This window comes from Callorhinus ursinus, unplaced genomic scaffold (assembly GCF_003265705.2).
Source record: "Callorhinus ursinus isolate GAN/ISIS: 27379988/994484 unplaced genomic scaffold, GSC_fseal_2.0 scaffold9, whole genome shotgun sequence".
NCBI lineage: Eukaryota > Metazoa > Chordata > Mammalia > Carnivora > Otariidae > Callorhinus > Callorhinus ursinus.
The window spans coordinates 3,823,389-3,847,580 of record NW_027397071.1 but is presented as its reverse complement, the minus strand read 5'-3'; the positions used below and the strand labels follow the sequence as shown (position 1 = coordinate 3,847,580).

The 24,192-nt window shown below is 47.3% G+C and overlaps 1 protein-coding gene across 5 annotated transcripts in view; it reads left to right on the top strand.

The window, feature by feature from the left end:
• MAB21L3 (mab-21 like 3) overlaps nucleotides 1-23,070 on the top strand; it is a 43,093-nt gene extending 20,023 nt beyond the window's left edge. For 3 of the 5 annotated variants that reach the window (XR_012379306.1, XR_012379303.1, XR_012379305.1), the window contains exons 7-8: nucleotides 2,429-3,825; nucleotides 5,935-6,601. Coding sequence is in view for 1 of the 5 variants with exons in the window: in XM_025872609.2 (XP_025728394.1) it covers nucleotides 2,429-2,662 (234 nt within the window). In the remaining 4 variants the exon portion in view is untranslated. Of the gene's footprint in view, nucleotides 1-2,428; nucleotides 5,092-5,934; nucleotides 6,602-22,970 lie in introns of those variants that run through there. The other 2 variants (XR_012379304.1, XM_025872609.2) reach the window with 2 other exon arrangements.
• Nucleotides 23,071-24,192: the final 1,122 nt, after the last annotated feature.

Sequence of the window (24,192 nt, the reverse complement as noted above, 5' to 3'; positions counted from 1 at the left end):
TGAAAAGGGGGGTTATTTGTTGAGGACAGGACCGACAGAAGCACTACCAGCTGCCTGTTCTAGGGTTCCATCCTTGGTCCAAGATGCTCTCACATTTAGACACAGTGATGGACGTGGCTGGTAACAATGTGACACCAGCCCGGACGTCGGCTTGAGTGGGCGGGGTCCTTGCCAAGCCTTCAGTCTGGGGAAAGTAGAAGAGCTGGGTTGCAAAACAGCCTCAGGAAGGATGTGCCAGTCATCATCACCCCACCTTCAGTCTGACACGGTCTGAGGAGGTTCTCACCTTGTCCCCAAAGCAGCCCCCCCCCCCCCCCCGCCAAAGCAACTCCCTGTGAACAAGAGCTCATCCTTCATTGTCTTATTTATTCCTAAAACCCACTCAAAGGCACAGGGGCTTGATTATAAGAGGCTTAACCGCTTCGGGTTTGCTTAGGGAGATAAAAGCTTAACTACAAGAGGAATTAAAACACTTTTTTGTGTCTAGGCTATCTTGATAGTATGACATTACTTCCAACTCATTTACTTCACACAATGTGATCTAAATCAAAACATACACACTATCTTGCCATGAAGCTAAAACTGCTCTTTTCGTTTTTAGTAAAGACTGTATTTTAAAAATGCTCAACATCCAAATCATAACATTAGTGAATTATTTCCCTTAGTCAATAAACATTTTTGACTGTCTCCCATGGGCCAGCTCCTCTGCTGGGTGCTAGTGGCATAATAGCCATTAAAATAGGTATCGGCCTCTTTCATAGAGTTTACAACCTCGTAGGGGATCGCATACATAAATACAGAGATGACAACTCCTGTGATCATGGGCATTCGGAGGAGTATGTGGTGAAGAGAGTGTCTAATGGTCTCACAGGAGAATTTGATCTGATGGACGAGTGTCCTGGACAAATTGGGGGAAGGAAGCATGTTCCATACAGCAGAGGTCGGATGTGAGAGAAGTCCCTGTGGTAGCAGAGAGCATGATACGAGGCCGGTGGGGCTGGAAGGAGAAAGCAAGGGAGGGTGAGGGCAAGCCAAGTCTGGAAAGGACGGTAGGGACCAAACCTGTAACACCAAACCCTGTGAAGGACTGTGGTCTTTCATTAACCAACCAGGAGAAGGCTTGAAAGTCTCTCAGACGAGAAGAACCATGGGTTTATGTTTCAAAAAGATCACGTTGGCTGCAGCGTGGGTGGTGACAGGATGGGGACAACAATGGGACAGAGGTCCGGGTGAGGTGGAAGAGGAGGCGATGGTGGAGATGAACGTACATGGGTAGATTGGAGAACCACTTCCGAGGACTGGCGGGGTTGATGCAGCTGGTGAGGGACGGGTGACTCCTGGCTCGTGTGTTGCGTGACTGGTTGGACAAGCAGCTCTGGAGCCGCGCCCGGTCTGTGGGGGGGAGGCCATGTTGATGGAGATAACGTTCAGATTCCCAAGAGAGAGCAGGTGAGGAGCAGGTCAGAGGCGAAGTCTGGCTCGGAGAAAGGAAATTGTGAGTGACTTCTCTGTGTTTGGTGGGGATTCAAGCCGCCAAGGAAGGAAGCAAGAGAGAAGGAGAAAAAGAGGGTGTGGAACCGAGCCTCCAAAACTCCAGCACCGAGGCAGGTCAAAGGGGATAATATGCCAAGGAGTAGCTGTAGCGCCTGGAGAAATGCAGGGAGCACAGTGGCTTGGAAGCCGGCGAAGAATGAATGACTCAAGAGAGGCTGTGAGTGGGAGAGTTCGATTCTGCTGGAGGGCCAGGTAAGGCCAGGGCTGGGCAAGTCCTGTTGGACTTAGCAACATGGAGCTCACTGGACCTTACAGACAGCAGCTTCTGAGGCCTGAGGGCAGAAGAATCCATATTGCAGTGGGTTAGGATGGGAACCAGAGGAGAGGAAATGACGACAGATGGTGGAGCTGATTGCGCTTGCAGAGAGGTGTGAGGTCAGGAGGGGTGGGGCAGGAGAGCTTAGAACAGTTTCAGGAGGGAAGTCAGTCCCACACAGCTCCTGCAAGGAGGGATCCCAAGCCCTGCATGGGGTTCACCCGGCTAGGTGGGGTGGTCAAGCAGAGAAGAGAGGAAGAAGCCTGTGTAGGCAGAACTCTCTAGAACTGTCCTGTTTGCTGCCATGAGGGTTTCCATTTTCTCTGTAAAGTAGGAGGCAAAGGCATCTGCCCAGGGTGGGGGATCACAGGTTTCAGGAGAGTGCCGGTCACTGGGAATGTCAGTGGCGAGAGAAACAATGACAAAGGCTCCGGAGACCAGCAGGCTGAGGCCGAGAGCCCACCTGAGGGTGGGGATCATGAAATCATGGCGGAGCCTCCTAGCCCTGGGTGACTCCCTTCTCCCTCCTTCCAAGGCCACGTGAGCTCAGTAACATTTCCGAAGATACTCTCCCCCGTGGCCCGGAACGATGTCTGACACCACCTCTTCCTTCCACAGACCGTGCTTTTTTGGACTTGTGAGAAATACCCACACTTGAAGGACTGGCGGGTCTTCAGCAAAGCCTTCCTGCGCCTGGTGAGGGAACTGCACAAGTGCGTGAGCCAGCACTTTCTGAAGCACTATTTCGTGCGAAAGAGCAACCTCCTCCGGTCTGCCAACTCGGGCGACCTGGACGCCGTGGCCCAGAGACTGGCCCTCTTCCTGAAGAACCCCCAGATCAGCCTGCCCTGAAGCTGCCCCTGCCTGGGAGGCTCTCAGACGTTTTATCCTGGCTTGACCTCGTTCTTTGTAGGATCCTGCCCAGGAGAGAAGCAACCTAGGGCACAGGAAATTACATGGACCCAGGAGCGCTTAAGAGGGGAAAGCTGTACCCCAAGATGTGTGACCCAGGCCTCCCTGGAGCCAAGCAAGTGTTCCAGCCCTCACTAGCTACCTCCCTTGGGGACAGCTGTCCTCAGGCTTCCCCAAGCCACTGATTCTGAGCTGACGACAGGCAGCACTGAATGTATTCTGCCTTGCTCGGGCTCCGACTGTCTGCCCGAGAGGACAGAGACGAGAGCCACTGGAAGGCCAGGCACCAGCCTGCGGCCCAGGAGTGGGTCTCCAGCCCACTGGCCTCGGTTCTTCTTCTTCTTGTTCCATTTGTCAAATGCAGCTGTGAATATACCTTTCTCAGAGCCGGGCTGTCAGCGGGGGGCGCGGGGGGGTGGGTACTGCGCTGGGGCCCTCATCAGGGAAAAGCACTGGATCAACACCAAGTGTTACTCATTGGTTGGTAGCTGGCATTTGCCTCCTGGATGGGCCCCAACACCGCTAATTAAATGATTGCCTCTGATGGCTTGGCACGCCTGTGTGGACCCTGCTGCCCTCCAGTTCTCCCGAACTGTGGTTCCGGGCTTGTGGTTGCGTCTGCTTCCTCGCTGTCCTCCAAGTAGGAAGAAGGTGGTTTTGCTGACTAGTCTGGGTCAAAGATGAAAGTGCAGTTCTGTTTGCCAGGGACTCCCCTTGCCTTGAGCCCCGGGGCAGGGTATTCTTGGAACGACTTGGTGTCACTCACCTCTCACTACCTGCCTTTGCTCACTTCACTCTGTGATAACTATATGCTCATGAGGCACCGGGAATACCGCCAAGAGCGAAACTGACAAAGGACGTGCCTGGTCGGGGGGCGGCGCCTAATGGAGACAGGAGGTGAATGACAGATACACAGACACGGTTATTACAAATTGTAGCAAATTGCCCTGAAGGAAATAAACAGACTATTGAAAACAGAGCCACAGAGAGCTCCTGGAAGGATGAAAATGCAAACAGCCGAATGGGAAGGGAAGCAGGGAAGCGGAGCGAGGGCAGGCCGGGAGGGGCTGGAAAAAGTCCGATCACGTGGCCTGGTAAAGCTGGTAAGGAGTTTGTTTTTTTGTTTTTTTTTTAGATTTTTTATTTATTTGACAGAGAGATAGCACAAGTAGGCAGAGCAGCAGGCAGAGGGAGAGGGAGAAGCAGACTCCCGCCGAGCAGGGAGCCCGATGTGGGGCTTGATCCCAGGACCCTGGGATCATGACCTGAGCCGAAGGCAGACGCCCAACGACTGAGCCACCCAGGCGCCCCTGTTATTTTATTCTAAAGTCAAAGCCTCGTGACATTTGGCCTCTCCCAGAGCAGTAGGGGATCCTAATCTGATTTGCATTTTGTTTCTTTGTTCATGACTTGCGTTTGAAATGCCCATTTCAGGGGCTGCATAAAGGAGGCCTAGGGACCCACACAAGAGTCGAGGCACCGAAGGACAGTAAGCCCCCCATTTTGAATTTCACTGACGTCCACAGGGCCACACATCCCGTGCAGCATACGGACCGGGATCGCTGAGAGTTTGGGCAGGTCAGCGGTTTCTCCTGGCACTTATATATGCTTCTCAATTCAAGGGAACCCTTTATTCCTTAGAACATTTTCCCCAAGTATGTAACACTGAAATTTCTTTTTTTTTAAATTTTATTTTACTGTTATGTTAATTGTAACACTGAAATTTCTAAAAGCATGAACTACTTACTGACTTTTTTAAAAGAAAAGGCACATTTGAAATTGAAATATTTTTACAAAAATACTGTAACCATATGTTGGGGGCTCTGGGCTATCACAAAGGAAATCATGGTTTGAAAATGTTGAAAAAAATCCTTTCAAACATACAATAAGTTTATAATTTTTGAAAACATGAAACAATGAGCAAACCCATGTTTTCTTAAGTCATCAAGACATGCATTCAAATTCTCACATTCTGGGGCCTTGGGAAACATCATTTTTGAGAAGGAAGCGGATAATTTTTTTAAATGATGATTACAACTGAAGCAAGGTTATTTATTTATTTTTTTTTTTGCGGTTGTTGGGGGAGGAGGGGCAGAGGGAGAGGAAGAGAGACTTAAGCAGGCTCCATGCCCAGCCCAGAGCCCAACATGGGGCTTGATCTCATCATCCTGAGATCATGACCTGAACGGAAATGAAGGGTAGGATTCTTAATGGACTGAGCCCCCCAGGCGCCCTGATGCAAGTTTATCAATACGGTCACAAATGCCAAGAAGTGAAAGTTGGCTGGACCATTGATTGGAAATGTGTGTATGTGTGTGGGGAGGAGTGGGAGTGACATCCTCCACAGACCAGATTCCAGCCTTTCCCTATCCGCCCGGGGTCTCTGAAGGAAGCAGGGTTGTCTGTCGATTCCTGGGTGTTCCTCTGCTGGGCAGCAGAGGGCAGTAGAGGACTGCCTATGGAAAGAGCCTCTTTCCCACCCATACCCCTCAGAGCCCAGTAGGTGGCAACCTCCTCAGCCCATAACTTAAACCTGGCTTCTGGCCGAAGGGTTTCAGCTGATGCTCAATGACTGACCTTTCCTGCCAGGTTAGCCAGCAATTACAGTCTCCGTGCTTAAAGCTCAGACTTTCAAAGGGAGCCCATGAGAGAGGAGTCCATCCGCTCTGTTTACAGGAACAGAGTGCCTGGCTCTGAAAAGTCTGATATTATTCCTTTATTCTGGTCAGTATTTTTTTTTTTTTTAATTCTCCAAAAGACCTTTTGTTTTAGAGTGCAATGGTTGGTAGTCAGCCCCTGTTGTTGACCTGCTTGCCTTTGCATCTCAGCTCTGACACAACTGTATGCCCTTGGCAAGTTGTTCACCCCTCTCTACGACGTCTCCATTTCTTCATGGGTATGGTTAGGGGCTGGACTGTGTCCCCCGTGCCCCGGCCAAAATTCGTAGGTGGAAGCCCTTACTGCCAGCACCTCCGAATCTGAGTGTGTTTGGAGATGGGGCCTTTAAAGACATCTCTTTAGGTTTTAACACCAGGTTAAAATGAGGCCGTTAGGGTGGGCCCCGATCCACCAGGGCTGACGTTCCTGTGGAGAAGGGGTGGGCGCACTTGCGGCAGGGGTGCAGGGAGGGAAGGCCCTCCGCAGGCCAAGGAGTGAGGCCTCAGGAGAAGCCAGGACTGCCAGCATCTTGATCTCGAGTTTCCATTCTCCAGAACCGTGAGGAAATAACGTTCTGTCGTGTAAGCCATGTGGTCTGTGGTATTTTGTGATGGCAACGCTGGGCCACGAATCCAGGCCTGAGGAGAGAGGAGCTACCTCGCCGCTCTGAGGAGGGGGGTAAGCAGAATAATGGATGTCAGAAGCTCCTCATTTCGGAATCTGGCACGTAGTAACCATGGAATACGTGCTTAGCATTTTAGACACCAACTCGCCATGGCCATTGCCCCATCCCTGCCAGGCCTGGTAAGGACCCCCACCCCATGTATAAATCCTTCACGGATAGTCTAGAAGCCATCAAAAGAAAAGATGCGCAGGATTCCACCCCGAAATCCACAAACCCATCTTGTCCTTTGTCCCTCTTGCTCACCAGAGGAAGTAGCTCCGGACTTCTCCTCGTTCGTTGGAACTGTGCCGCCCAACATCTCAGGGATGGCTTTCCATTTAGCGCCCGTCCTCCCCTCCATTTCCTTTTGCAAGTGTCGCCCCCTCTTCCCCCCTTTCACCATCCAGCTTCCTGAGCTATTGCACACGTGGCCCCGCTTCCTTGCCTCCACATACCGCTTCTGCATGAAAGCTGTCATACATGGTGGAGTTGAGAGTGTTTCAAGAACAGTAAAACAGACACCAATATAGTCACCATCTAGGTGAAAAATAGCATTTGGCCAGTACTATAGAATTCTAGGTGCCGGTCCGCCCCCTGGCCCCCTCCCTCCCCAATTTTATGTTAGTCATTCTGCCGCTTTTCTTTATAGTTCGACTACCTATCATATTTCATTGAACCTAAGCCCCCCACAATTGTGAGGCAAGTCTTTATTTCATGTCTAAGAAGGAAAAAGTGCTGCTAAATGTCGTTGCAAGATGCAGCTGCTTATAAGAGGCATCCCCCCCGCCCCCCCGTTTAGGGAGATTAGAATGTGAAAAGTGTATTTTAGAATCAACAAAATATGACCTGCATGCATCTGGATGTCTTTTTAGTTGTGCCCATTTTTTTGAGCTTCATATAAATGGAATCCTACTATACACAGTCTTTGTGACTGGCTTTTGTCCACGGCGTGCTTCTGAGAGTCTCCCGTGTGCACGGAGGCGGCAGTGGTGTGTTCCTTTTCACCGCTGTGGAATATTCCACAGCGAGCTTATGCCACTGTACATATTTACATTACTGTAACTGGGCATCTGGGTTGTTTCTAGTTTTAGTGATTTGAACCGTTTTTACATACATTCTTATATGTATCTTCCGATGCACTCAGGTCTTTTAAGGGTAGATATGTAAGAGTGAAATCTCAAGTTCAAAGTGTATATATATATGTGTATATATATATATATATATGTTTAAATTAGTGAGGTAATGTCAACATATTTTCTGAAGTGGTAACACCAATTAAAAGGGTAGCTCCCTTTTAATGAAGGTGAATTTTCAGTGACTTTCTCCGTGGAGTGGAGCGCATTTTGTATCTTGTGTAAGAAATCCCGTTTTTTAAGGTCATGGAGGTGTGCTTGCTCCTGTGTTGTTCTCTAAAATTTTACTGCTCTGCAATGTCCACAATAGCCAAACTATGGGAAGAGCCTAGATGTCCATCAACAGATGAATGGATAAAGAAGATGCAGTATATATATATATATATATATATATATATATATATATATACACAATGGAATATTATGCAGCCATCAAAAGGAATGAAATCTTGCCATTTGCAACAACATGGATGGATTTAGAGGGTATAATGCTAAGTGAAATAAGTCAGAGAAAGACAAATACCATATGATTTCACTTATATGTGGAATTTGAGAAACAAGACAGAGGATCATAGGGAAAGGGAGGGAAAAATAAAACAAGACGAAACCAGAGAGGGAGACAAACCAGAAGAGACTCTTAATCTCAGGAAACAAACTGAGGGTTGCTGGAGTGGAGGGGGGTGGGGGGGTGGCTGGGTGATAGACATTGGGGAGCATATGTGCTATGGTGAGCGCTGTGTATTATATAAGACTGATCAATCACAGACCTGTACCCCTGAAACAAATAATACATTATACGTCAAATGAAAAAAAAAAAAGAAAATTATAAGAAAAAAGCTGTCCTGAAGTAAGTTGGAGAACATATATTGTTGTGGCAAAAAAAAAAAAAAAATTTTTTTTACTGCTCTGCCTTTCACCAGAGTTAGGAAACACTCTCTCTCTTTTTTTCTATTCAATTCTGATAAAATTAGAATAATCTCTTTGCCTGGAAGTTTGGTAAGACTCACCTAAAAAGCTGACTGGGAACCTTGTGTTTTCTTTGTCGGAAGATTTTAAGCTATTTATTTCCTCTTAGAGATAAACAACATTCAGATTTTCTACTTCTTCTTGAGCTTCCTGTTAATTTGTATTTTACCAAGAATTCATCTGTTTCATTAAAGTGTTCAAATTTACTGGCAAAAAAGTTGCTCATAACACTTTATTTAAATTCTGATGTGTTTGTACTCCTCTTTCTTGATGAGACTTATCAAGTAATCGTTGTTTGCTTTGTTCATCTTCATATGTTTTTCATTAATTTCTGCTTATATCTTTCCCTCTATTTCAGGTTTATTCTAATGTTCTTTTTTTTTTTATAACTTCTTAAATACTTAGCTCAGAACTACTCAGCGTTTCTTCTTTTCTAAGTATATGACTTCCCTTTTAATACCATTTTAGTGGCATTCCACAGGTTTTGGTAAACTGCATTTTCATCTCATTTAGTTCTATTTATTTTCTGATTTCTACCATGATTTCCTTGTTGACCCATGGGGTACTTAGAAGTCTTTAAAAAGTATTGTTTTCAAACATATTGGGTTTCCTCGTTTTTGTTACTGCTGTCTAAATAGATTGCATTATGGTCAAAGACAGTGGTCTTGGGGCTCCTGGGCGTCTCATTCAATTAGGACTCTTGATTTTGGCCATGATCTTAGGGTTGTGAGAAAGAGACCAGGGGAGTCAGGCTATGTGCTCAGTGGGGAGTCTGCTTTTCCCTCTCCCTCTGCCCCCCACAACTCTTACATGTGCTCGAGCTTGCTTGCTTGCTCTCTGTCTCTCAAATAAATAAATAAACAAACAAATAAATAAAATCTTAAAAAAAGTCTTTTAAAAAAAGACAGTGGTCTGAAGGCTCCGATCCTTGGATGTCTGTGGAGGCCGGCTTTTTAACCCTGTGCTTCTGTATTGGTCCGTGCATATAAGGGGGTACATACGTAAGTTTAGATGCAAGGTGCAAGGAATGTCAGTTAGATCATGCATTGCTCAAAGTTTGTGTATATTTCAGATTTCTTTTTGGCTGCATTTTCCAACATTTACTGAGAGAGTTTTGAAATTTCCCATTAGGAGTGTGGATTTTTTAATTTCTCCTTACAGTGCTGACAACTTGTGCTTAATATACTTTCAGGCTGTATTATTAGGGACACACAGGGTTATGTATCTTCCCAGTAAACTGCCTTTTTCTTAACTATTGTAAATATTTTGCGTAAACATTGATTTTGTCTGATACTAATTATCAGGACACCACCACTTTATTTGCCCTAGTGTATCATTTTCCATCAGTTAGCTTTCAACCTCTTTGTATCTTTACATTGTTGATAATTCTGTCTCTTATAAATGGCTGATTTTCTAAAAACAATAACAACAACAAAAACCATCTGACAATTGAGGTCTTTTGACTCTAATGTTTAATCCATTTACATCTATTCTGATGACTAACACATTTGGATTTATTGCTACTCTTGTACTTTCTATGTGACCCATTTTCTAAACCTTCTTCTGTCTTTTGCCCCACTGTCTTGCCTTTTTATTTGTTTATTTATTTTAAAGATTTTATTTATTTATTTGACAGAGAGAGAGAGACGGCGAGAGCAGGAACACAAGCAGGGGGAGAGGGAGAGGGAGAAGCAGGCTTCCCGCTGAGCAGGGAGCCCGACGTGGGGCTCGATCCCAGGACCCTGGGATCATGACCTGAGCCAAAGGCAGACGCTTAACGACTGAGCCACCCAGGCGCCCCTGTCTTGCTGTTTTAAATACAAAATTAAGGGGTTTTTTCCCCCTTTTCTACTTCTTTTTCCCTCTTACTAGTTTGTAAGGTCCACATGCTATCTCTCTGTCCCTTTAATGGTTACCAAGGCTATTTGTACATATAGACTAATTCTATAGGCTGAAGTCAAAAGTTAACCAATATCTTTTTTCTCCCAACAAGGACTGCAGGGGTTTGGCTCTTATCACTCCCCTTCCCATGTTATCTGCTCTTATGACCCTGGATTTGGAGTCCAGCTTGCTTGCCACTACCTGTCTCACACACACACACACACACACACACACACACACACACACACACACAGAATGTCTTACATCCCATGCAATCCCCAGTGTGTAGCACACAGCAGACAACCAATAACCCTGCAGGGCACAAGTGAATGGAGCTTCCAGCAACAATGGTGCAGGCTTCTCATGATGACTTTGGTTTGAACGTTTGGTGGAACAAATATGCCTGATTGCTTTAGAGCTTCAAGTATCCTGATGTGGAGTCTGATGCCCCAGGGATTCCCTGGTCTCTGCCCACTGCTCACAATCTGGGTCCTCTTCAGTTTTCAGATCACGTTACTCCTCTGCTCCCAGTCCTCCAATCACTTCCCAGCTCACTCATCCTAAAATCCAAAGGCCCAGATGATCTGCAACCCCCGAGCTTCCTGAACCTATCTCCTCTTTTCCTTTCTCACACCCACCTCCAGTCACACCTTGCTCTTAATAGAACACTCCAAGCATGACTCCACTGCAGGGCTCTTTACTTGTTTCCTCTGAAGACCTTCCCTAACCTGCTTATACGAACTAGTATCACTGGTCCCTACTCCCTTCTTACCCCAGTCTTGATATGTTCAGCCTCCTGCTTGGCTTTATTTCTCTCCATTGCACCCAGCACCACCTGGACATTCTTTCCTTTCTTCCTTTCTTTTTTTCTGTCTACGTCTGTCTATCTATCTGTCTGTCTATCTATCATCTCCCACTAGAGCAAAATCTCTGTGAGAAAGAGACTTCATCTGTATTTTCAGGGTTATGTCTTTACAAGCCTGGGCACATACTAAATGCCCAATAAATAATATGTTGAATGAAAATGTTTGCAGAACTCCTTCAGAAACTATCCATTCAGGTCTCAAGCTTCTTGGACTTTTACATGCATTTGGTTTTTTTCTCTCCTTCAAAATGGTGGAATCATAGAATTTTCTCACTTGAGGAGATGGTAGAGGTCTTTACATTTAGAGTGCAGGTACCTGGGGGTTCAGACAGGTTGAACTGTGGGGCTCAGATCATAAACTTTGAGCTGGTTTGTAATTAGAAGTCTAAAATGCTTTTTTTTTTTTTAAGATTTTATTTATTTGACAGAGAGGGACACAGCGAGAGAGGGACACAAGCATGGGGAGTGGGAGAGGGAGAAGCAGGCTTCCTGCTGAGCAGGGAGCCCGATGCGGGGCTCGATCCCAGGACCCTGGGATCACGACCTGAGCCGAAGGCAGACGCTTAACGACTGAGCCACCCAGGCGCCCCTAAAATGCTTTTTTTCACTCAGAAGCCCCTGAAACTTCTCAAGTGCAAACCTAAGCAGTGTAGGAATTGAAATCCAAATCAGACTCTGGCTGGTCAGACATTTTTGGTGGTTCTTCCTCATCTGGGGCCTGTGTGCTGACTCGCTCCCCTCGCCCTCCACCCTGATTCTACTGCCATGGTTATCAGGACATCAGCATGGGAAGAACTCTTGTGGGACACAGGGACCTGCTTTTGTGGGGTCTTTCTCTCTCCCTCTCTCCCAAAGAGAATTAAAAGGGTACTGTTGCTTCTTTTCTCTGAATTCAGAATCTATTAGTGGGTTTAAAAGGCATGGGGATGTGTGAGGATTAGGGAAGGTAGCCCTAATCACAATGGAGGAGACCCTGGTGACCCACTGGCGACCTATACAATCCATTGCTGTAGAGATGAGAAGGGAGAGGCCAGAAGAGAGGCGAGAAAATGATTTGCTCAAATTTGCGATGTCCGCAACTGAACTCTTGATTTCCCTTCCAGGCCTTCATACCTGTTTGCCCGTGTTCAGAAATCCCTTGACTCGCAAGCCAACATAGCCCCCTCCTCCCTGAGCAGCAACCCTCTCTGCGCCCTCACCCTGCTTTACTCTCCCCATAGAGGGTTGCCTGTTCCTTACCAGAATGTAAGCTTCTCGTGGGCAGAGTCATCTTGATCACTGCTGCATCTCTTGCACCGAGAACAGTGCCTGGTGCCTAGCATGTGCTCAGTGAATATTTGTTAAATGGATAGTTAGATGAAGGGATGAATGAATGATTTTGCCCCACAATAGGCTTCACTTCCTGGCAGGGTCTGGACTCAAACCCAGGTCTTCAGATGCTCAGGCCAGGCTCTTCTCCCCCATGAAGTAATATTCCAAAGGGTGGAGGAATCACATCCTTGGCTTTAGAGGAAGAAAAGCTGCTTCCGGGCTCTGGATGCCTTTCTTTCAGCCTCCCTGGCGCTACCTAGGGGAACACTGAAGCATCCTTGTTGTAGTCAGCTCAGCCAGGATCCAACACCGGCGTTTTGTGGACTGTGTGAGCAACAACCCCCCCCCCCCACAGGCATATACACACACACTTTGCTTTTATTTATTTATTTATTTTTTATTATTATGTTATGTTACTCACCATACATTACATCATTAGTTTTTGATGTAGTGTTCCATGATTCATTGTTTGCGTATAACGCCCAGTGCTCCATGCAGAACGTGCCCTCTTTAATACCCATCACCAGGCTAACCCATCCCCCACCCCCTCCCCTCTAGAACCCTCAGTTTGTTTCTCAGAGTCCATAGTCTCTCATGGTTCATCTCCCCTTCCGATTTCCGCCCCTCACACTTTGCATTTAAACCAAACACATCAGAAAGGGGTTCAAGCCTTCACCCTCCCTTCCTGCCAAGCATAGGGACAAACAGAAGGGCTCTTGGCAGAAGGTCTCTGTCCCATTCTCTTTGTCTCTGGGTCTAGACCATTCATTTCCTCTCATTCAACCAGCATCATTTTTTGGCTGCATGACTTTCTTTTGTGAGCTTATATCTTCTGTTCTCAGGCTTTGTAACCTGTGAATCTTCTATCAGGACCTAACCTTTGAAGGCCAAATACAAAAGAGCGGTGCTCCTGTGTGAATGGTGTTGTAAAGGAACAAAACACTTTCACGGCATAATGCAGAACTCTCGAATATCATGCAAAATGTCACCTCCCTCTTGGGGGCATAGAGGGATATTAGGGTATTAGGCGGAGCACCCGACCCAAACGGCAGTGTAGTTTCACACCTGAGAGATCGGGTGAGCAAGCCACCTGCCCTTCTCTAAGGAAATCCACAGTTTGGGTCATTTGGTGGCCAGGGGTCAAAGAGAGCTGGGTTCTGGGCTCCTGCGCCGCTGGGATCATGACACCTTCTCAGCTTGCCTTTCCCTCCCCTCTCCTGCCTCCCTCCCAGAGGTTCTTCCTTGCCCACACGGTGGATCAAGAGACATCAGGAAAGCTCTCTGCCCTTGACTCTCTCTGTCCAGGGGCTACCATTAGTGACTTGTGGCCTTGGTGACCAGGACATGGTTTCTTGACGGAGTGAGGAGGAGCAGTGGGGGCGGGGCACGGGTGCACCCCTCACCCTGCGTTGGGGGTGCGGAGAGTCCTGGGGCTGCGTTGGGGAGAGAGGTCCGCAGCCGCGCTCAGCGCTGTATGACTGCGGAGCGGCAGGGGGCGCCCGCGGCTCCTCTCCTGCGGACCCTGCGCACAGGCAATGCCACCTGCCCTGAGCGGTCCAGCCAGCAACGCCCACCCCCCGCAGAGCCCTGCGCCCTTGGGGTCCTCCGTCGCTTCACCTGGTGCCTGGAAAGGCCCTTCTGACCCACCGGGCTGACCGCGTGCTCCCGGGGGCCCCCTCTTTTCTGACTGCACCGTGGGAGTCCAGGCCCCCCAGCCGACCGTGGCACATCCGTGCGTTGCTGGGCGCCCAGCGCCTACCCGGCAAGAGTGGACCGGCTGAGGAAGAGAAAGGGCAGACCGCGCTCCTATAATCCCTTGTCCTCACAGACCCCTAAGGAGAAGCCCCGAGGCGTCTGGGAAGGAGGGTTAGGAGGGAAGGGGACGCTCCGGGAAAGGAAGGGACTCGAAGGTGTGCTGATACTTCCTATGCACCAAGCACATTTTTGTGTGCTTTCTGCTCTATCTTATGTCGTTGGTAGGTAAGCATCGTAAACCCATTTTGTTGACGAGCATTTGGAGCCTCAGAGAGAAAAAGGAGTTTCCTCAAGTTCACCCTGCTGGATGCAGGGGAAGCCATGTTTTGTGCCTTTGTCTCAGTGGATCTCTCACAGTACAGGGGCCGGGAGAGATGCATGGAGACAAAGCAGACCAGGCCTTCCAGGTAGAAGCTTCAGCCTTCCTGCGCCCTCTGCAGTCAGATGAGCCCTCAGGGACCAAGGGAGAGGGAATGACCCACACCTTCTGCCCTTGGCAGGGTTCACTCCTCCTCACATGGACACGGATCATGGTCCTTGAGGGAGAGGGATTGGGTGGAGCACATGGGAAGGGGGAAGGAGCTGTCTTAGAATTTGCCCTGGGCTAACATTTTCAAGTTGTACCTTTGAACGCTGTAAAAAAAAAAAAAAAAAATCCTCAAAACTCACTCTTTCATAGGAGTTAATCATTCATTCTCACCGCAGGCCAGATGACCTTTGGCATGTGGTTGGGGTTTTGTTTGCTTTTCTTAAAAGTCCTAGAGTTTGTAGGGGGACCAATGTCATTTAGGTGAGGAAGAAAGGAATTTGGCATACAGTACAGGTCTTGGTTTTCTTTCCTCCATCTCCTGGGAGTTTGGAAGTTTGAGAGGGTATGGATTCAGAGCTCAAGCAAGTTGATCATCTGTGGCTGTGGCCCTCATGGGGTGCTGAATGCAGGAGACCCAAGGGGACAAAAGCATACTAAAAAAACAAAACAAAACAAAATCCAAGCCACCGCCCATCCTGCACCTGATTCCTTTAGGACCTTGCTCTCACGTGGGTGGCAGCTAAGTTCACCAACAGAGATCAATTGCTTTATTTCATTACTGTAGTTCCCTAATCAGCTTTGCACAGAGAGAGATGCAAGTTAGCAACTTTTCAATTTTAATATTCGAATCACCTACAAGATAATTGACTTCCTGTAAGAATTAGGGAGGGCCAATTCGCTGTGTGACCTTGGGCAAGTCACCCAACCTCTCTGGGCCTCAGAAGAGGAGTGAGTTCCAAGGCCCCTTCCAAGGCCAATGCTCTACAGCCTGTAATCCTGCAACCCAGCTCCACTGGCTGTTTTTGACCCGCAGATGAGAAGGGCTGACATTGTCGGGCCACACTCATCTCTCCGACGTTCTGGTAGGTGGCTGGACATTCTTACCAGACATCCCATGGGCACTCAAGCATGAGATGCCCCAAGCAAACGGTTGTCCCCTCCGCTCATCTGGCTCCTCTTCCTAGTACCCAGGTGCCCCCCTCAGTATCCTCTTCGATTCCCTCTGTCCTTCAACCTCCACATTCATCTGCTCCCTGAGATTGGAACATTCTGGTTGTGAAGTGCCCTCTGTCCCTAGTCCCCCCAACTTCTGCTGAGTTCAGTCACCTCTCACCTGGACTCTTGCTGCCACCTCAAATACCCCCAACAGCCTCCCTCCTGTCACTCCCGCTCTGATCCATGCCAGGTCTGTCACACTAACCCATGGGTCTGGCCAGCCTCTCCCCACTACGGACACTTGGATGGTCTCCCGCGGCCAACCCAACAAACAGCTGCCATCCGGGTCCTGATGATACAGGCCCAACCTCACTTCCCTCCCACATGTACCATACGTTTCAGCCCAGCTCAGTGCCACGCTCTTCACGTTCTGTCTGGAATACAAGTAGCTACTTTACTGGCTAAAACACCTCCCTCTTCATCGAGGCCTGGTACAAATGCTCGTTTCTCCTTGCAACTTTCTAGGAGACCCCCATTAAGGATCAATTTCTCACTGATTCATTCATTTAACAGATACTGAGCACCACCTGTGTCCTAGGTGCTGCTCCAGGTACTGAGAATTCAGTGGTGAGTAGAGATGTGTTCCTACTCACAGGGAGCTTGCCGTTGATGGCCGCAGAATATATGCAAACAAACAAGGATATTCTAGATTCCCATAAGTACAACAGAGGAGCCCTTGGATCTATTGACTTCGATACGCTCTACTGTAACATGCCTATTTGTGATTAAATACAACCTTGTAAGGCACCTGGAGGAAGAATCTGACTCTCATTTATCTTTGTAACTTCCATGATGCCTAACACCATGACTTGTGGGTGGCAGTGCCTCAGTATGCGTTTGTGAGAAGGGGGGAAGGAAGGGAGGGAGGGAGGCAGAGCTGGATTTGGGAAACATTCAACAAATACTCCTGGCCAGCAGTGGAGCAACAACTAAGGTCTTCACTTGTTAAATTCAGAATTGAAGTACAAGGAAATTCTCATCTTGCGGGTGTCATTTTCGCAATCCCTAGAGATGGCGTTCAGTTTGAGAACCTTGCTCCATATAGGAGAGGCGACAGAGGACATGGGAGGGCGCTGCGCAGACAGACCTGGGAGTTAGTCCCTGCTCTACCATAGAATTACTGAGAGAAGTTGAGCATGTTCCAAATCTCTCGGAGCCTTGATTTCCTCATCGGTAGAATGGGGATCATAAAACCTGCCTCATGGAATTGGAAAACCAGATGAGACAGCGTGTGAGAAATTGCTTCTCAGACTGAAATAAAACAGCCCGTAACCATAAAATGGATTCCGGATTACCCCAGGTCCTTTGCCTGACTTTGTTTGGGGAACACTAAGACAGGCTATCTGCTCCCTAAAGAGGAAAGCTGCTGGAGATAGGAATATTTTAATACTATTTCAAAATCTACCATTCTGGGTCCTTAAGGAAGAAAGAATCCTAGGCTCCCAGGGTAACCTTAGGCTGCCTGAAAAGCAACTGGGTCTTTCTTACTCTTCCCTAAAATATGTCCTCCTAGGATTGCCCCTCTTCCAACCATTAGGGTTTGTCGATGCAAGCACCAGAGACACACAGTTGCCTTCCCTAAAAAGCATGCCCTGGTGCCTCATGCTCCCAGACAAAATAAAATGAAAGTCATTCCGTGCCCCTTGCCATGATTTGCTCATGCCAGCACATGAAATGTGCCTTGCCTACAGTCTCTACTCACCAAACATAGATTGCAAAGGCGCTGCAAACTTCCCCCTTAGCCCACTGCTCCCTTGCACAGCGTCTCAGACTCCGTTCTACATCTTCAGTGCCTCCCGAAATTCATTTATCCCTGCAGCCCCCATGCCAGACTGACTCCAGTAGGGTTGGAATGGGAGGGAATGACTCAGTCTCAGGATGCTGCAGCCAGAATCAAGCTTCTGAAGCAGGATATCACTCCAAAAAGATGTAATCGCAGTAGGGTAAGGTCTGCACCGGTGGCCACTGGGAGATACACTTGCCCCTTGCTTGTCCAAACTTTCCTGATGGGTTCCAGACTTTTGGCAAAAGTTCCTGAGGCATCTTGAACTGTTATCCCATTTAAAAAGTAAGTCCCCTCAAAATGGCTCTTGACCATCAAGATCTACTCTGATGGAGAGGGGATATAAGCCATTACGTGGACACATACACCCCTTCAGATATTTGATAAATATTAACTGAATTGAAAGAAGGGGAGAGATATACAAGTGTATAACAATCTGTCGTTAGTGCATTTCTCATTAGTGTATTCTTGGCAGCTCACTCACTCCTCCTGACCACCTCAATGAATTAGGGCCCCAGAGGGCATCTCCCCCAGTTTCTGCTCTCTCCTTCTCTCTTAACACACATGTGCTTTTTGGGGTAGAGCAGGGATGGGGAGTAGAGGGTATTGCAGATAACTGTCTTAAAGTTGCTGGGAACTAAAGAAAATTGAATCTTCTAGCAGTCTTCATTCTTGCTCTTCCATTCCACTTCTGCATTTACGTGGAGCCTGGTAGAATACCTTACCCTTAGGGGATTACAGAAGAAAGATCATCACAGAAGGAAAAGAAACGCTCTGGAAAGCAGGCACCTAGAGAGTGGGGGAAGTCTCTGCTGTGGTGGACCGAACACCGTGCTTTCCGGAGATCAGCTGCTGTAGACAGGAGCTTGCCTTAGCTTCCACGTGCTGCAAGTTCTCACTCATGAAAACCTTCTGCAGTGAGGTCTTGGCAGCCACTGGCCTTGGGCACAATTGCTTCTGTATTCACTTTCCATTGAGGGGGGTGGCGTGGGGGTAGGGGGCACACAGAATTTCACTGCCACCACCGTCTGGAGTCCAAGCAGAGAGCCAGAGGAGAGCTCACAGGAACTCTGCTGAGAGGGACTTTGCACTGAGGACCTCGACCTGTGGCATAGCTTGCTCCTTAGTACATGTGAAGACGTTCCCCCCTCTAAGACTCAGTTTCCCCATCTGTAAAATGAGACCAATAACATACATCTCATGTGACTGTTGGTGAGAAAATTATGTGAAACGTATCTGAAAGCACTTTGGCGAAGGTATTGTACAAAAGCTAGTGACTATCACCAGAGAGCTAACACACACACAAAACACACCCATTTTTAAACTTTATTTTAGAAATTGACATACAGTAAAATTGCCTGGTGTGTGTGTGTACAGTTCTGTGCATTGTAACACATGTATAGATTTGTGTAACCATCACCACAGTGAGAATATGGAGGAATATCATTGCCCCATTCACTCATTGAAGGACATTTAGTCACGATGCATTACTATTTTCATATATTGCTGGATTCAATTTGCTAATATTTTGTTGAGGATTTTTGCATCTATGTTCATGAGGGATATGGATCTAAAGTTTTCTGTTGTCGCTGTGTGGCTTTGATCTTAGGATAATGCTGGCTGCTAAAACAAGCTGGGGAGTGCTCCTCCTTATTTGCCCTTACTTCTTTTTTTTTTAGTTTTATTTATTTATTTGACAGAGAGAGAGAGAGAGATCACAAGCAGGGGGAGCAGCAGGCAGAGGGAGAGGGAGAAGCAGACTCCCCACCGAGCAGAGAGCCCAACGCAGGGCTTGATCCTAGGACTCGATGCCAGGACCCTGGGATCATGACCTGAGCCAAAGGCAGATGCTTAACTGACTGAGCCACCCAGGCGCCCCTTGCTCTTACTTCTTGAAATGTTTGTGAGCATTCACTAGTGAGACCACGCAGGCCTGGAGATTTCTCTTTTAAAAGGTTTTTTGACTATGAATTCAATGTCTTTAATCATGATAAGACTATTCAGATAACCCTTGTCATCATGACTGAATTGGTAATTTGTAGTTTTCGAGAAATTAGTCCATTAGTCCATTTCATCTAAATTGTCAGATTCGTGTGTAGAGTTGTTTGCAATAATTCTCTTATTACCTCATTAATGTCTACAGCACCTGTAGGCTCTCATTCCTAATGTCAGTGATTTGTGTTTTTTCTCTTTTTATTAGATGCTTGTCGATTTTGTTGATCTTTTCAAAGAACCACCTTTTGGATTCATTGATTTTCTCTATTGTTCTGTTTATCATTTCATTGATATCTGCCCTTCTTTTGTACTCCCCCCCTTTTTTTTTTCTTGTTTTGTCCTGATTTTGCTCTTCCTATTCTAATTTCTTAAGGTATAAGCTTAGATGATCAATCTGATACCTTTCTTTTCTAATATAAGCATTGATGTTTTCTTCTAACTGCTTTAGGTACATCCCATAAATTTTGATATTTTATGTTTTTATTTTCATTGCATTGAAAATATTTTCTAATTTTCCTCGAGGATTTCTAACTAATGGATTGTTTGTAAATGTTTTGTTTAATTTTCAAGTGTTTAGAGATTTCCCCACATATGTTTTTATAACCATTAAACTTAGGAAAGTTGTAAAAATCTAAAGAAGCCATTATTTTAGAAATGAAATAATTTATTGAGCACCTCATGTGTGCAAAGTACCAGGCTAGGTGTTGTTTGGAGTGTAAGGCTGCATGAGACATAGATCCAGCCTCCTTCAAGGAGCTGATTGTTCAGAAGGAAAACTAAGACCCTCATGCAAACAAATGGGATGCATGGTGGTCAGTGATAAGAAGCTTCTACGTGGTGCAGAGAAGGGCTGCCACGGGGGGGTCAGTCTCTTCCAGGCCAGGTGATCAAGGTCAAAGGTGTGAACTGGGCTTTGAGAATAGGTAGGATTTCCATAGTGAAGATCTTAGGGTAGCCCCATGTTGGTTAGAGGGAACTTTGCCTGGCAGGGGCAGTACACCCTGCCCTTGGGCACTCTTCCATGATGCCCCACTGAGCCTGCTACCACTTGGTGCACTTGGCCTGCTTAATTCACAGGTGTCTGGGGAGTGAACTAATCAGATGGACAGGACTGAACTGTTCCAGAAATTGAAGGCAGCTCCCAAAGCCTGTAGAGAAACAAGTAGTGTTTTCTGGGCCAGCAGAAGGGAAGGTGGGTGACAAAAATAAAGCTAACAGTGAAAGAGTATTCTACTTCCCTCGTATCCTGCCATCTCACAGATATGGTCTGTGCTTCTGCCTCGTCAGAAATTGAGCTGAACTTGGAAGTTAAGGACTCAAAACCCTAGAGCAACTCATTGGCCAACCGTGGAGCATGCAGCCAGGTTGTGGACATGAGCTGAATCAGCTCTGAGATTTGGGCCTCTCAGGCCTATAGAAGTCAGGGGAATGTTAGAGTCACTGAAGCCAAAGATGGAATGGCAAGTGGTAGGAGAGAAATATTTGCTCCTGTCCGGAGGGCTTGGGCTCACTACATCAAGGAACAGAGGGGTTCATATAAGATAAAAATAGCTCCCATCCTCTTGAGACACAGGACTGCTCAACCACAGAGAACGAATTCCAGGGGATCCATAACCACGTCTTCTTCATTCTTTCTGGGGTTGTCAGTCATATTTCACCTTCTTTCCTATTTTTCTGCACAACCTGTTTTGCAGGGTCTGCTTTCAGCACATAAGAAAACAGACTAAAAGCAATGCTTCTGAGATTTTTGAATTTGCATTTCTCCCATCAATTTACTTTGCACTTGCATATTTTGTTTTTTACTGAAGACTGATTGTGCATATGTTGGTGATTTAACAAGAAGGAAATATGTTTTAAGTCTCCTAGCAAAGATTAAAATAACTAGATTTAATTTTATAGAAAAAAATTTTAAGAAAATGGTTGACTTCTTATTGAATTTTGGGGGGCAAGTTACATAAACTCTCTAGGGGTGGCCACAACATGGGGAAGATAAGGCAGCAATCTTAGCACCTAGTACAGCTGGGCAGTTGTAGAACCCTCGATATGGAGATGTACTGCATGAAGAAATAAAAGACACTGCAAAATCCCACCATGGAATTTCCAAATGATGCTATGAAAATGGAGCTAATCTTGGTACCTACCATCTGGCCCCAAAATGAAAGGTCTATATGACCTGTTTTCTCATGCAAATAACTAGTTTGTTCTAAAGAGGAATAATTTTAAGGCACAAGAAATTTTTAGGAAGGACCAGATTCTGATTTATGCAAAAACAAGACATCCTAAGGGATTTTATGTTTTTCATGGTGCTTTATAGTTCATAAAAGGCTTTAACGGGCCACATCTCTTTCAGATTACCAGAATCACCCCCTGAAAAAAGGCTGGGCAGTGATCAGTCACTCTGGCCTTACAAATGGGGAAATGACGACTCCAAGAGAGTGAAGAAATCCATGGCTTATAGGGACTAGAAGCAGTTTCAGCCTTTTGTGTCCAGTTCTAACTAAGGTCTGTATGGCCTAGGAGACTATGGTCAAAGCTATTCGAAAGGAAGAATGAACCTTTTCGTACTAACTGGTACATTTTTCTAAAGTGCCTACAAGCATTTGAGTAATGGTTTCAGACTGATATTGGATTCATTTTCATGGGGAGAGAATGTGAGGTTTTACCTAAGTTATTTAAATAACAGTGTATGCATAAACTCCAGATGTATAATGGGGATGAAGTGAGGGAGAAAGGGGGAGTCCAGCAGGCAGTTCTGTAGGCTGCTCTCAGCTTACTGGCTTGACTGCTAACTAAACCTCCCCACTGCATGTTGCCTGTGGCTCGGTGATGCCTTTTCGATGAAGGCTGCCAGGACACAGCTTCGTGCCCCTGCAAACTCAGCCGGGGACAGGCTTACAGATGGATCTGGCCCGCTCAGGACAGATTATGATCCATTTTAAGGGATCCCTGCTTCCATTCAGGCTCCTCAGGTGAGCTTCCAGCTCTTCAGGGCCCACCCTACTCTGGGACAGACTGCGGAAGACCCAGTCAGCCACAGCAGGTCTTGAGGTGCTGCAGCCCTCTGCCAAGCCTCAGCAGCACTGATGGGCGAGATGAACAGACACGGAGGCCTGTGTGTGTTGCGCACTGTGCCAGGAATCCCATGAAGAACTGAAGAGGGTCCTTGCCTCAAGGCTTATATTCTCATTTCTCCTGTCTTTACTGCCTAAATAATTGGCTCTGAGAAGGATTTGGTTCTCTACTGTCTTTTCTTTCAGTGAATTGCCAAGGCAATCTCATTGCTACCAGAAAGCAGTGAGAGAGAAGCATCAAATGGTCAGGCTGTGCTCCTCAAGGAGTCGCTCTGGGGGCCTGCCTTGAGCATTGCCAGATGCTTAGCATCCCCAGCTTCTGGGCACCGAGTGTTGCTCCCCCGCTCCCCCAGTCACTGTGACAACCATTAAAACATCCACCGCCCCCCCCCATTTTGAAATGACAGTACGGCTCTCACATGAAAATCACCAAATTCCTTTGACTAATGATATTTTTGTTTCGAAATCTCTTACCCAGTGACCGTGGAGCCAGCAAACTGTGAACGGCAGGTACAATTTAGCACACGACCTTTTTTCGTGTGATCCTTGGGCTAAGGATGGTTTTCGTATTTTTAAAGGGTTGGGAGGAAGAGGAGGCGAGGAAGTGAAGGAGTCCGCATTTCTTCTCTGGCCCTGTACAGGTGAAGGTTACAATTCATCAAGCAACGATCAAGTACTACCGGGTGCTGGTGACACCATGCTGGAGAAGAGCTCACTGTTGCCTCGAGGGGACAACAGTCACATGTGAGAGAAAACGAATGCACCCCACGGCAAGTGCAGTGTGTATGGTGATTGGGGGCTTAAGAGGAGGACCTGTCTCAGAAGGTGGCCAGGAACACTGAATGACACAGTCCGTACAAAGCGGGCAGAGCCATGCCGGCTCAGGATTCACACTCAGCAGATGTGGGTAACTGGAGCTGTGGGGGCTATTGCTTGTTTGCTATCAGCCATAGGAAGGCAGTGAGAAGCTATGAGCATCTGCTGTGTGCCCATCGCTACCTTAAGCTCTAGGAGTACAAGTGGTCTTACTTGTCTCGTGACATCCGTCTGAGACCTGGACCTTGCAGAAATCCAGGCAAAAAGTGCTGGGCCGCTGGGGTTCCCTGGTGCCATTTGCTGGCGCTCAGGAAGTGGTCATGGTCCATCCTCTCTGCACTGAAGGCACCTAGAGGTCTGCTCTGAGCACAAGTGTTTGCATCTGAGAGCGCAGGAAGGCAGGAGGTCTGGAACAGGGGCATGAAGAACTCCTCAGTTCAAGGAGCCGCATGCTTCCCTCTTTCTCCTCAAAGGAAAATATCAAATCTGGCTTAAGAGCAGAGGAAAGTAGTGAGCCTTCACCGGACCCAACTCGCACTTGACCTTGGACAGCTTCTCTTTGCTTCAGTGACCCTCTCAAATCATCTGGTCTCCGAAATGTCTTTGGGCTCATTGCAATCCTTCAGGGGGTGTCCGTCTCCTCTCCCTGCAGGTGTGGTCCAATCTGGAGCAGAACCCCTAGAGGTGGGAAGGCCATCTCCCATGAGCTGTGCCCACCTGGGTTGCTTTGCTCCGAAGAGAGTCCACACCATGGGGAGGGCTTGCCCTGGACAGAAGAGCAGTCCTTTCCTGCCCTTCCCTGTGGGAGATGGTCTCCTTCTGGCTGCTGTGCCCCAGCTCATCCATACCCTTCTTAGACACAGACATAGCCCGCAAAGGACGCCGGGGAGTAAGTGCCAATTTGGAGCAGGCAGCCCCACCCCCAATTCCCCTATTGGCAGTGCAGTGAGCAGAGAGAGATCCCTTGCTTCTGGAAAGCCCCTCCGAGGCTTCTGTGCTTCTAAGCTGGTGGTGACCTCCAAGGTCAGCACCTCTCTGTACAGGTTG